The sequence below is a fragment of the Eurypyga helias genome, unplaced genomic scaffold (genome assembly GCF_000690775.1).
Source record: "Eurypyga helias isolate BGI_N326 unplaced genomic scaffold, ASM69077v1 scaffold44546, whole genome shotgun sequence".
NCBI lineage: Eukaryota > Metazoa > Chordata > Aves > Eurypygiformes > Eurypygidae > Eurypyga > Eurypyga helias.
In genome coordinates this window covers 1-14,536 of record NW_010255517.1, presented here as the reverse complement: position 1 = coordinate 14,536, position 14,536 = coordinate 1, and the positions used below count along the sequence as shown (strand labels likewise).

The 14,536-nt window shown below is 41.9% G+C and overlaps 1 protein-coding gene across 1 annotated transcript; it reads right to left on the bottom strand.

Moving 5' to 3' along the window:
• Positions 1-4,691: 4,691 nt before the first annotated feature.
• Positions 4,692-14,226, bottom strand: RCOR3 (REST corepressor 3; the record flags this gene model as incomplete). Its single annotated transcript, XM_010153338.1, has 5 exons — positions 4,692-5,036; positions 5,495-5,736; positions 11,509-11,566; positions 12,242-12,319; positions 14,008-14,226. Coding segments are annotated over 5 exons (942 nt in total), but the record flags the coding sequence as incomplete, so codon positions are not given.
• Positions 14,227-14,536: the final 310 nt, after the last annotated feature.

Here is a 14,536-nt window from a genome sequence, read left to right as displayed (position 1 = left end):
AAGTCAGGATGCGTTACCTGGATTAAGATGAGCTTTAAAAATAGTAGTAATGTAATGGTTTCGGTTCTTCTTTTTTAATGACTCCGACTTGCCACTCCCAAGGGCACCCATCCATACTGCGTTACAACTGTGGGAGTCCAGCAAAGGTGTGGAGGCCATCACTGCAACAGAGACCACCTGAAACACTCCCTCTGGCAAAAGTTTACTGTTTTGAGGTTTTTTTCTTAGCCTTTAGGAATATCCTGGTTAGTCTGGCTACTGCTTGTCTGAGAAGGTCAGAGGATCATCCCTCAGAACAACAGGCACTACATTTTTGTAAGGAAATATTTCTAAACATAGTTTCTTTGGAGATGGGATTGGCTTCCCAAGGTGGGTATTTGCATCCTCCTACTTGCAGAACATTGTAATTCCCTGGAGCGGGGAGAATTGTGGTGACAACAGATCCCTCAAACGGATCATCGCGTACTGGGGGCCGGCAAACCTGTTAGAATCACAATTCTCCAGACCCCGTAAGCCTAACAAGCACCTGGTTTGCACTCGCGCAAAGCCATATCCCTGCAGGGATCACAATCCCTGAATCTGAGCGCTTCCTTGTGTGCCAGTCCAAGGGAAAACTTCCAAGTCAGCTAACAGCGATGAGGGTTTATTTTGCTGCTAGGATGACTGCAGTGTACAAAACTACCCTGCAAAGGAGCTTTAAGATTCAAGAATAATTGAGGCGACTGAGACGTAGCAGCCTTTGCCAATAGTGAAGATGCAGCCATTTTTTTTCCTCAAGTTGCACTTCAGCATCAACGTAAGGATGTGTTACCAAAAACCAGACCAGTTACTTATTAAATAGTCCAGACACCATAACCCATATTATTTTGCCCCTCCTCCCTACCTGACTGTAGATTTTTGATGCTGAATTCATGGGTAACAGATTATAAGTGGTGTTGAAGAATTTATGCTTGCTTTTTATATTGCTCATACCTGCTTTAGGATTGCAGGAAGTTGTATCTTTCACCATCGTACCTGCTTTTAACTCAGAAAAAAGGCAAACGCTGAGGTTAAGCTATTTTAACCTCAGGAAGAGCTAGAGGTTCACCACACTGATTAAAACTACCAAGCTGCATTCAGCGCACCGTTTTGCACTGGAGCCCTGACAGCTGCCGACTCCTCTACGGCTTCCTTTGCCTTTTGACCCGCCCCTCTGAGCAAGCAACTTCAGGATGTCTTCGCCCAGGCTTTGCTTTTACCAGACAACCACATTTCTGACGCCAGCCATCGCTCGAGCCTGCTCCTTTCTGTTGGTAGCAAGAGGCACCGCTCCGCAGTTCCGGCAACCCTCGTCCTGACCATGGCCCTTCCGCTCCCTGCACACACCAGCTCCCGCTCCTACCCGCTGCTGCAAGGTTTGTGTCCCGTTCTCCATGAACTGTGAGGTATCCAGGATAAACACCGTGTGATTTAAGAACAATCCCAAGGATATAAAAGATGGACAAAAGCCTGAGGACAGAGGTAGCTACAATTCCTTTTGCTCACGGTCAAGCGTAAGACAAATTAAACTGCTTTACTATGATGTGTGATGTTTAGTGATTGTTTTATTAATGCAGAAATACCTGCTCAACTTCATACCCATTCTGGTTTAAAGTGCAACAATTTGATAGTTCTTGTACATCCATATTTTGCCAGCGTTGTTCCTAGAAGACATGTCGTTTCGGTTATGCCTTGCGTTTGTAAAACCTGCTGGTTTTTTAGTACCATTTTGCTTTATTAACTAAAATAAACTGTACAAAAAGCTGTAGAGTTACATTAGCTTTGAACAATGTAAGATACACGTTCTCTGCCCAGCTTCAGTGTGCAAACATTTTACATTTTTTTAAAGTGACAAAATTAAGCCAACCTTGAAGTCAGAGTTCATGACTACATTACAAAACAGGAGACTAGATATGGCAAAAAGAAATTCCCCACTGAAACCAAACACCATTGTATAATTTTATTTCTAATTCTTAAAAAAATATAAATGAATTTAGAAGAGAATCACAGTATAAGGGCCCTAACATATTAGACCGTTACAAGGTACATAAAAATAGAAGACACAGATTTCTTTGAAACTTTAATCCTTTAAGCAGCAAGCATATCACTCTCCAGGCAAACACTGCTTAAAACAAACCCTACTCCCCCCAAAACAGGACGTGCAAACTGTATGCACATATTCTGCAAAGCACACAATAAAGACATTTTGCTATGTACATCCTCATTTAGTACTACAAATGCTAGGAGTTCCCTACTGTGTGCTACAGTGTATGCAAATTCAGAAATACTACCCATCCCTGGCCCTCCCTCCCCCCTTCAAATACAGCACCTTCGCCCAGTTATAGAATATTTAAACAAGGTTAAACGGAATTACAATGTACTGAACAGTTTTATAGCAGTTGGCAGTGGCCAGCTGCACGGCAACACCCAACACTCTGCATACTGGAGTCTATCAACAAGAGACGAGACAAAAATCAGCAAAGGTACAATACACACACCGGGGAGCCTCAATGCTAGGGGGAAAAAAAAAAAAACGATAAAGAAATCCTGAAGATTTCTCTTATCGCTGTTAACGATTAAACCGAGATACTTAGGATGTCAAAAATGTACCAGATGGGGTTCGTATGGGTTGAAGGCTGGTGAGCGGCCGGATTTGTGCATAGCTGGGGACGGGACACTTAGGACTCCCAGAACTCAAGTTTCTGTGACCACCAGTTCCCCGGTGCTGGTTGTACAATGCTGCTTTTCTTAGCGGAGAGGACACCCGATGCTCACCCAGTGCCTAAACTTCTACTCTGATGCAAAAGAAAACTCCTCAGAGGGATGTTTCGTACGAGATCTCAGCACACCCGTGAGGGCTGTTCAGAACAACAACTACAAAAATATCTCAAATTTGGTCTGAAGGTATTTTTAAATGAAGAACTAAACCATAAAGGTTGACACCGTAACTGCAAGTCAGGCCGCAACTATCAAACTTTAATACTAGATTTACAAATGAAATAGGATCTGATGGTAAAAGAACTTCCCTTTGCACATAAAAAAAAAAAAGACCTCGGCCAGCTGCTAGACTGATCCTTAGACCATTTACTTTACCTGTGAAAAAGCCATTTTCAAACAAAGTCTCATTTTAGTCAAGGGCAAACCTAGTTAATAACAGAATGGATTTAAAAGGATTCTTAAACATCATTTCAGGTATAAGCAAAACTAAGGTTCTGAAGAGTATGGCAGTCAACACAAACGACATCACCTACTCAAGAAGGCAGTATTTCCAACAGCTTCATTCAGATCACAGTTTCAAGCTACTCACATTAGAAGCTCTCTTTACTTGTAGGGTAGAGGCATCTATGTTGTGGTTTTTTTTTTTTTTTTTTAATAAGAGAAAAAAGGGGTGGGGGAAGGAGGACAATAAAAAAAAAAAAGCGCCCTAAACACTGCTGGGCATAAACCAAGGTCTGGAACAACAAGGAGTGAAGTGATGGCAGTGGAAAGAAAACCTTCCAATCTCCTAAGATTTGGAAGTGGTAGTATCAAAATACAGATTTTACTTAGTCAATAAAACAAAACCCTTACAATTGCCTCCACCCAGCTAATCATCTCTGCCAGAAACAGAAGAAAACAGAGAATTCAACAGGAAGACTGGGCTGGCAGTAAGTAACTCCTGCCATAGTATCCTACCACCAGCCTCTACGCTTCCCTCAGGAATTCTCAGGCAAGGTATCAGTGACCCAAGGTACACCAACTGCAGACAGCCATTCTCAGAGGAATGGAATTCGACTGCACTTAAATTAGAAGAATTAGTGGAATAACAAATGAAATGAATGGTTCTTGCTTTATGGTTCCTCTCTTGTCGTGCCCCTGGGTGGTAGAAGCTACTGCCTCTCTCCACTGCAGCCCAGAGAGATACTGCAGCAGGAAAGCGCACTCCTGATTTCAGTTAACTTCTGCAAGTAGAACACATGTGAGATTGAGTAAATTTGGTACAACAGCTCACCAAGTCTTCGGCATACACTTTGAGGGGAGTATTTACTAAGACAGTACCTTTTTAAACAAGAAAAAAAGTGTCCCGGGAAAAACATGAAGAGAAGAAAACAACTACATTTTACAAGTGCGTGAAATGTTTCTACTGTTACCTAAACAGGGCCAAAAATTCTGAACCTAAGGCCATTTTTCTTTTTTCCTCACTAAAAAGTAAAAAAAAAAAAAGTAATTCACACACACAACAACAAAAAAACCCAACGCTACATTTAAGTCTCCTACAACAATATCTATTCCTAGATTTGCCAGACTACTTTCCTGTAGTTAGATGCTTGACTACAAAGAACTGTAATAAAATAAATAGAGTAAAAATCAGTTAAACAAAATCTCGGTGTGTTGAACATTTATTCGTTTAAGAAGTTAGCTTCCTTCCACAGTTACTCGTACAGAGGAGGGCTGTGTTGTAGGCATTGTTCTGCTGTACAGGTCTTCGACATAAAAATATCTTTATACAGGTGGTCATTCACGTGATTCGTTTCTAGTTATTGGCTTGCTCCTCTCCAACTGGTGTGATCCCTGTGAAGGCTTAGCTCTTTTCTCCCCTTCATTGTTTGGAAAAAAAAAAAAAAAAAAAAAGAGTACATAGCATTGATTGAATTTTTCAAACTTAGGAGTTAGCGTAATTCTGCTTTACTTCTTCAGTGCAGAGTGGACTGGGATTCTGTCTGAATTCCAATCAGCGAGGGCGGCTGCTGGCCACTAACCGTGGTTAACGCCGGCCTTGGGTTTAGACGAGGAGGCATGGAATTAGCTGGGCGGATGAGCGGTGGGGGAGGCTGATTTAGAGTCGGCCTTGGCTGAATAAATCGCGCCTGCTGTTGAAGTGGCGGAGGCTGGCGATGGAGAGCAGGAGCGGCAGGAAGCGCCGGACGAAGTAACGGGGGCGGCTGATTTAAAGTTGCCATGGGAGCCGTAGGTGCCGGAGCAGATGCCTGTGCTGGAGGTGAAGGGCCTAAACACTGAGTGGCCGGAGTGCTTTGTGCCTGCACAAAGGACAAAGACAAGACTGTGTAAAGAGCTGCCCCAGCCAGAACGTGGTGCAGTTGGGCTGCCACTGTCCACTACACAGGAAACAGCATTTAAAAGAAAAAAAAAACCAAAACCAAAAAACCAAACAAAACCGAAAAACTGGGAAGTTACTGAAAAGAAATCACCAACCAAAACATTATGGACAGCAGAACTAAAAAGATATTTACGAAGCAAGTCTTCTGTCTAGAACGAGAACTGTATTTTAACAATAAAACAGTAACGTGATCGGCACTAAGAAAGGTGCAGTCCTGCTCCCGGCTGGTTAACGACACTGGCTGAAGTTCTGTGCAAGCTCATCATCATTCTTTAGAATGCGGTTTGCCACTCCACACCAGTTAACCTTACATTACATCGCTAAATAAAACGCTGTTCCTCAACCCATGCTTACTTATTTCTGGTACACAAAACACACCTCATCTTCTTCATCAGTGCTCTTTCCTGATGGCACATTAGAAGTATTTTTTGCGTCCTCCCCTAAAGCAGAAGCATCACCATTAGAAGCCAGGGTTCCTTGTTCCGCTTCCCATTCCTGCAATACCTCCTCTAAGTTAAACCGACGCCTGTAGTTTACAAAGAAGTTCTTCACTTGGCCAACAGTCTTGTTGCCAATTACATCTGCAATAGCTTGAAAATCTTTACCATATTTTCGGACACCTGGAAGGCAAAGTAAATAACATAGCTGTGAAGAATCAGTCAGACACAGCTACGTGTGATGTATTTATAGAGAGAACCTATGGGAGCTGCAAACCAAGGACTCGCTAATTAGGAGGACCTCTCAATTAGGAACAGGCCTCAATTTCCATTACAGCAAAATAATTTTTAATTGCACAGCTATCAACATACAAATCAAGAACTTTATTAAAAGGTCATTACCCGCTCTTCTTAAAGATCCTGGCTTACTCACCAAGCCTCCCAGCCTAAACCACAGAGATCCGGCCTCTGACAACAAGGCAAACCCTTCAGTGTGCTTGCAGTAAGGGCAGGAGCCCAAGACAAGTCCAAGACAGGAGACAGAGGGTGGCTGAGCACGTGTGTAGAGCTGTGAAGAGGGTATAACACTAGAAATGTTGAGTGACAAGTGCCGGCAGCTTCTGTAGGCTCCCTCCGTGCCAGCCGCACGCAGGCATTGCTTTGCCCACAGCCTGTGCAGGGGAGTGGCGGAGGGCACCAGCTCCTGGGCCACGCACGGGGCAGAACAGGGGGGGACGGCTCCCTAATCTATTCCTCCACACGTGGCTTGCTCTACTAAGGCTACAAAGAGCAACTGGTGAGCATACACCTGACAAAGACTTTCTGAAGCTTCCAGTCACCATCCGAGCTGGGCAGAAGAATCTGGGGTTTTGGGACAACCAGCCTGGGGCACGTAAGTAAATGTAAGCTATCAGTGTCTGTTTACAGGACAGCCCAGCCCAAGCTCCAGGATCAACTTGTCCAGCAAGAAGCGGCAGGACAAAAGATCTTTGCATCCTTCTTTTAATTCATTTTCATATCAATGTCAGTAGGTCACTTTTGTTTACAAGCACTTGACAAGAAAATGCTGCTGGTCCTTTCCAAAAATCCCCAAGGGGAACTTTTAAAAGTTCTAAAACTACATTTGCATATAACACAAAAAACCCTTGAGTATGGCATTCCATACTTTTAACCTAAAATTGGAACTATGATCCAAAGTTTATTGATTTTCTCTCAGCTGTATTTAGGGTATGTGTCCAGCTGCTCCTCTCTCTTGCTTAAGAAAGAAAATCCTCAAACTCTCCAGCATCTAGATCACTGCTTTTAGCTGCACAAAGTGCATTTTTAATCACCAGTGACCAAGCTTTTGGACATTGGAAGAAATAAAACAGAGTTTTAATTCCAGAGTCTGTAAACAGAAGACTCAATTCTTTTGCTCTCAGCTATGCATGAGTGAGTTAGAATTTGACTTCTGCTGTGAAGCTCCTGATAACTAAACTCATTCTGAACATACTACAGCGCTTAGAGGACAGGCACTCATTACAGGAGGAGAGATTTATGCCTGATTTCATGCCTCGCTTTCTGAAAAGCAAAGCGAAGGATTCAGAAAGTGGCAGTTGTTTCAAATCTGAAAGCTATGTTCCTTTTCAACTTAACTGTGGAGAGTATGACCTTCAGCTTGTTCTGCTCTTTTCTACGTTCTTCGTTAATAGGCACTTCTGATGTGGTAATGTACACTCACTGCCATTTAGGAGAAAGTTCGGCTCCAGGATAGTACCAATTTCTGTAGCTGAAGCTGCCGTTTCAACTGTCAAGAGACCAGCTACATTATTTAAGATCTTTTCTAGTGCATACAAAAGAGTCCAACTATCCTGACTGCAAGAACCTTGGAAAGAAAACAAAGAGATCTAGCAGAGCCACATGGGAGGGCATGTATCTAGGCAAAGCAAAGCCAGGGAACTGCTCTGCACGTCACCAGCTCTACAAGGTATCAACTATACTCCTTAAAAGCTGCATGCACCCACAGTGTTTTAATATTCTCAGAATGCCCTTCCGTTACCACCCTTACTAATTTATAGTGATCACTGAATGTCCACTGCCACATACCTGACACCCTGTACAACTAACCAAGCGCACACGGTGCCCAGCAGAACAAAGTGCATTTCTCTTTGAAACCTAATTTGGACTTTTAGGGATTTCAGCCTTTTCTGTTACTATGCTGTCTGTGCTCCTTCCTTCCCCTTCATCCGCAAAACAACCGAGCCTGCTGGCTAATGTCAACTGAAGTTGTCAAAAATAACATCTTGAAGCCTATTTCCGAGCAAACAGCTTGAAAATAGTGTGTCTTGCCTTCACTGAGAGCCCAACTGTGAGAAATAGCCAAAGGGAATAAAATTTCCTTAGTTTAGCTACCCACGGCACTCCCCATTTTGGATTCTTTTCAGCATGTCACTTAGCGATGCTAGAGCATCAACACGACCATGTAGTTGAACCCTTTTAACCTGCATCAGAAACAGAGGAAGTTCAATACCTGTTTAGGAAAAGCTTTGTGCATAGGCTGCTGGCATACCTGTAAGAGTCGATGCCAACTCACCATCCCTTTCGAATCAGTGCACATTACTTACATCCTTATAAAAACTCTGTGCTGAACACCACCCAAATTATTTCTGAAGTGTTTAATCTGTTATTCAATAAGAATCATTTTATTAGGTTGCTAAAAGTGAAGCTCAGAAGATGACTGCATAGCCTCACTTCACATGTATGAATGTCCTTCTCCCGGCTCATTTGAAACTAGTCCTGATCACGGGAACCCTTCAAGCTCTTCAAAACCGCACCTGGTTGCAAAGGTGCACTCGAACGCGTGTGTGCTCACTATCACCACCTCTTATCCTGAACGCCTAACTCTGAGCGACTCATAAACCCAAGTTTGACACTGTCTACGCACAGCGAACACTGACAGGCGCACAAAACCCTAGCCTGGGCCCAAAGCAACATAAATAATACAGCACTACAGTGAGGCAAAAACACTTAATGGTAACCTCCAGGTTAGGAGAGCTGCAGTTTCACTGCGATGGGATTACGGTGCTCCTGGCAACCACCTTACATTGGGTTAGATCCCGGCTGTCCCAGCTGCAATGCCATGAAAGTCACACACTGCTTTCCCATTCAACTTTTATTGATCTAAGTGAATCTTAAAAGATTTTTGCAATTGCAATTTTCACATTGCTGAAATCTTAGTTTGAAAAGATAATAATCATGCTCATACATTTCTCTACAGAAATCAGGTCTGTAACTTTGAAACACCTCAAGTGTTCAAGGGGAGACCTTACAGCACCTTCCAGTACCTGAAGGGGCCTACAGGGAAGCTGGGGGGGACTTTTTACAAGGGTCTGTAGTGACAGGACAAGGGGTAATGGGTTTAAATTGAAAGTGGGGAGGTTTAGATTAGATATCAGGAAGAATTTCTTCCCGGAGAGGGTGGTGAGGCACTGGAACAGGTTGCCCAGAGAAGCTGTGGATGCCCCATCCCTGGAAGCGTTCAAGGCCAGGCTGGATGAGGCTTTGAGGAACCTGGTCTAGTGGAAGGTGTCCCTGCCCATGGCAGGGGGGGTGGAACTAGATGGGCTTTAAGGCCCCTTACAACCCAAACCAGTCTGTGATTCTAACATTCCATAAGTGATGAATTGGCGCATGATGTTCAATAACTATCCAAAGCTGAACAGTAACCTGATAAATTGTACTGCAGAAAATCATCTTAGAGATCATAAATCTGAGTCCACAACCCCACTGCAGGCAGCCACACTGCTTTTAAGGTTACACACTCAGCTCTGCTTTAGGGTGTGTTTTTTCATTACCTCCTCTCTAGTTACTGTCAATCTCTTGAGATTAGCCCACAGATGACAAGATTTTTTTTCATGTTTAGGGAAAACAGTACCAATGTTATATTACTGCAGATTATTTTTGTGCTTTCCATGGTAGGATTTAATGTCTGAATTCAAGTGAACAGGTCTCAGAAGTTCCACCTACCTGCTTAATGCTTATGATTTCTGTAAAATTAGTATAAGCACATGCCAAGACGTATCAAGACATTTGATGAAATAAATCTGTTTTAAGTGTACAAACTAAATGTCCCCATGCTCAAGCCAACTTCCAAATTCAAGCCTAACACGCATTGTGGCAGCTTTTACTACAGCAACCACGGCCACTTTATTTTTAAAACCAGAGTCAGGGCAAAAGAGAGCCTGACTCCTTCATGCAGATGTCTGCTAGCTCAAGCAGTTATTTTGAAGCAAGAGATTAGGGTCCTCAGCCTGAGGGCCAAGAGGTTAATACCTACAGCACTCTCATTCCAGGAGGGAGACGCTACTACCAGGAAAAAGGGTAGGGGTGGGATAATAGAATACTTTGTCCCTGGCGTTAAGGTGCTCACCCACCTCCATTTTATACAGTGGCAAAGAGGGGGACTAAAAAGGAAGCAATAATGTAAGAATCACATGTAAATTCAACGAGAACACGTTTCTTCCAGAAGGCCTGACTTCTCACCCACCCTTAAGTAGTGAGACTGACTACCTTTACAAAACACGAAACGCTCCCTAGAGAACAGACCAGCAGACCAGAACTCCTCTCCAGGGAGTCACTACCAACCCTCATTCTTATACCCATGCTCCAGCTTTATTATTTACCTCGTTGGTAACACAGTGCCATAGCTTACTAAAAGCTCACCACACTCTTATTGCTTCCCAAACTGATGCTTAGTGAGGGCTCTGACAACCGAACTATGAAAATGCAAGATGGCTTGAATCCTTTCATGCCAGGGCAGACACAATGAACCTGGATCTTCCCCACTTTCCCAGCGGGCACTCTACTTACTACACTATTGTATTAAAGGCAAGCATCTCCTTCAGTTGCGTTGGGGAACAAATTTTTAAAAAGCGAGCTTGTTAGCAACACTGAGAGGATGAACTTAGGGCAGAAAGTGGTTTGGAGATGCAGATCCCAGCCTGAGGCACAGAAGTTGAGAGGCATGACTTCAGACACACCATGCTCTTCAGCATTTCCATTCACACTTCAATATAAACCTAACTTTAGGTTCAGTCACCTGGCTAGTAACTACCACGTGTGGCACACCCCACAGCTTCACACTCGTACCCTGATCAAACTGAAGGGTTTATGCTAAAATTCAGTCTTTCATTTTAAAGGAGGTGCAGAACGCAGAAATAAAACAGATGTGTATAACTGAGCTGATTATATTATCTTAAAAAAGATGATGCACAAAAGCCAGTCAAATATATAGTGACTTCAAGAAAACTTTAGGCTTTCCAGATATTTCCCCTGCATGCTCCTTGACTGTACATGTAGACTCGTGTCTCTGCAAGACAAGAGTCAGTTTTTCTTCACATAAATAACTGCAGATTAGTTGTATCGATAGCCTACTAGAAAATGTTTGGGTTTTTTTCTCCAATAAGACTGTTAGTCAAGTATCCATGTCCAGCTTCAGACTCTTACAAGGCTTCCACTGGACAGGTATCTGCCCTTTTATTCCCTCAGGAACAGCGAAAAGTAACTGTAAAGCCATTTTACTTTTCCTTTTTCCTACTTCAGGAATATGGAGAGATGTCTTAGTAAGTGTTTAATTCAAATTTTATTATTTCAACTACTACTTCAAGTCTTCCACTTTAGAGGAATTCCTGTGAAGTGATTCAGAAGATGACTGAAGGGACTTTTTGGTAAGACTACAATTGTTAAGCCCAGCTTAGCTTTTCTATTCAAGATGTAATATGGGTAACTGAAAGACTCGTGTCGTGTTCCTTGAATGAATGCCCTAAATATTCTCACTATTTTTGCTGTTTTCCTAGTGACTTTCTTCTAAGAACAGCTAAAGTTTAGCTTTTCATTAGAGGGAAACGCAAACATAAGCCTCAGTACCTCTTCAAATCCTTTGCATCAGATTTCAAGTCGCTACTACTGTTTACATACCTTGTACTGCAAGAAGCTGCTCTTCTGTGGTCCAACGGGCATTGATTTTCTGATTAGACTATTAAAATTAGAAAAATGGCACAAAGATCATTAAAATGTTTCAACAGCTGCAAGATACCTGAGCATCAGAATGCGTTTCACTTGCACTACATTTTGTAACATAGGTAAAAATCTCTTGCTTATATCCATGCATCATGTTAAAGATCGCTTTCACAAGCGGGAAGGAGCATTTAAGGATTTGAGCTTAGAACTACACCAATAGTTCTCCCTGGTTTATTGCAGTTCTTAGTATCAGCTACACCATAACTTATGAACAAGCTAGTGATCTTTATGCAGACAAAAGAAGAATTTCAGTAAAAATAAATCATTTACTTTGGAAACCAAAATGTATATATAGTCATGTTTTCACACAGAACACAGTTTATTGCTAGCAATCTACACTAACTACTTTTAATCAGAAGAAAAACCCATATATCAGGCCTCAATTTCAGCTCCCTGTTGTCATGAACAGACATGACACTTCAGTTTCTTCCGCTTCTTTATGCAGCCAATTGCCATAAAAAGCCTACCACTAATTCCTTGTAAAGAATCCAGACAGACTCACCCCTGCATGTAATTCAATGGATCCTGTTTAAGGGTCTGCTGATACGCAAGCGCTACGCTGCAGCAAAACACATTTCTGTAGCTTCCCACTAACGTAAGGCCACATGTTCTAATATTTATTCTGATTTACCTCAGGAGGTTTGAATTCTTCAATCCCGCCTTCCATTTTCTGTTTAAGTGCACTGTTTACTTGCTTAGCATTTTGAACCTTGGTCAAAAACAACAAAGTTAATCAGCTCCACAAAGAAAGTTGGTCACTTTACACATATATCTTCACTAGGATTGCCACAAGTGTACCTCCTAAGTTAGAAAGAGAAATATTATGGTTTAAGGCTTCACTACTTTTAACTGTTCAAAAAAAAAAAAGACAGCACAGTTTACTACAGAGAGAAAAATATTTAAGCCAGTCTTTCAAAAGAACAGTTTGTCTGCAGGAATATTAAATTTAGGACACCACAAGCAAGTTTTGATAATGATGCATATGTTCTTGAAGAAGAATGCAGAATATTCTAGACACAAAACTTGGTCCTTAGAAATCTATGTGAGAGGTACTGTATACATTAACTTCTTCCTTCTCCAAAAAGCACTTTGGGAAAAAAAAACCCAACCCAAATATTTATGAGATGTTTCAAGTTAGTTCCTTTTGACAGACTGCTTTTTATTGACCTTAGATCATCTTGACTCCCTTGAAGTGTGATTCTTGAAATGATTTAAAATATTTATGTAAGGTAAGGTATCTTGTTCTACGAAAAAGGAAGACTTTCCAAATTGTACATGTATGTATCATTCACCACTTCAACCTGACAGCAATGCACATAAGGTAACAGAGGTAAGAAAATAGTTTTGCATACTATGGTGCACAGCTACTACAAGTGTTCATTAAGTATGGACACAAAAGCAGACAACTCAGTGGGAGATTCCAAAGGCTGCCTCTCTGAGATCACTGCAAGAAAAAAAGAGAAACACAACCTCAAGGCTGTAACTCACCTACACTTAGGCTAAAGAGTGAAACACAACTATGCTATTTAGCCCCAGAGTCCTGCTGTGACAGAAAGAAGCATATTTCTCCTGTAAAAGAATACAAGGGAGCAAAAACCCCATGAAACCCTTCATTCACTCCATGATTTTGCAACATGGTAGCCCTCAGCCGTCTATAAGGAGGCAGAAATCCCAGGAGATAAGCCGTGGCTTTGTAGCCCCACTGCTCCTAGAAAGCAAGCATGCACATACTGATGGACCCTTAGAAGCTGAACAGATTCTGTGTTTCAATTTTAGGTGCCAAAAGTTCGCTTCTTCATGCAAAGGATGCAGGCAATTGTCCTCTTAAGGGTGAAGCCTACAAAGCTTTTCTAAATTTAATAAGAAGTAGAAAGCTCATCAAGTCAGAGAGAGAAATAACTAGGCCCATGATTTCCCTCTGCCCATACTTTCATGATATGTGGGGAAGGACATCCAGAAAACCAGCTACAATTTTAAGCAGAAAATGTGTAACTTCCACTGCTTCACTGGTCTTATTCTGGCTTGTCACACAAATGCTTTTAACAGTGTAAAAGATAAAAATAAAATCAAAGGTGACTTTGCTTGTCTCTTGTCCCCAGATCTGTAATGCTGTTTTCATGCCATGCCTCCCCACGTTCCTTTTTTTTAAAAAAAAAAAAAAAAAAAAAAAGGAAGTCATCTTATTTCATGTTACCCACAAGAGCAGACGAACACAAAAAAACAAACCCCAAGAATATCTAGTAAACTAGTGTCCAGCATTTCCGGTGATAACTGTGGAACAAAATGAGGAAGACTCACATTAAAGAGGTTTCACAATCTTCACAGATAATCTTCAAAAATCATTACAATCAGAACAATCTGAGATGAAAACAAAACAAGACCAATAACCCATGGTACCTGTCGCTTTAATGAGATTAGTTCCATATCCAGCTGTCTAAGAATTGTGTTGGCTGCATTGGGACTACAGGAAACAGCTATCACATCTTCCTGGGTCAGGTACATGCCTTTTGGTGGACGGCATTTGGAACGCTGCGAATGGTGGCGATGCTGCAAGCTCTGATACTCTCTTCTACCCAGACCTATTTTGCTGGTCTGAACAGGCTGCTCATTATTGCCCTTTAATTTACAAGAAATAGAGCATTAAAAGAATAACAGTATCTTGTATACAGCTTTACTAAAGAATCAAGTATCACATAGCATTATAATGTCATATTTATGACCAAGAAAACTTCACCTAATGCCCTCCTCTGTACGTAGTATCCAAACTAAGTCTTGCAGATGGGCTGATGGAACATAGAGTCGTTTGCTGGATAGGCCTGTACTAGTCTTAGTAGTTTTGAAAAGTGGCCTTTATTTTTTTTAAAATCATGCCTGAAAATACAATAAATGGTACAGAAATCACAGTCTGAATACTGTGAAGGGGGGG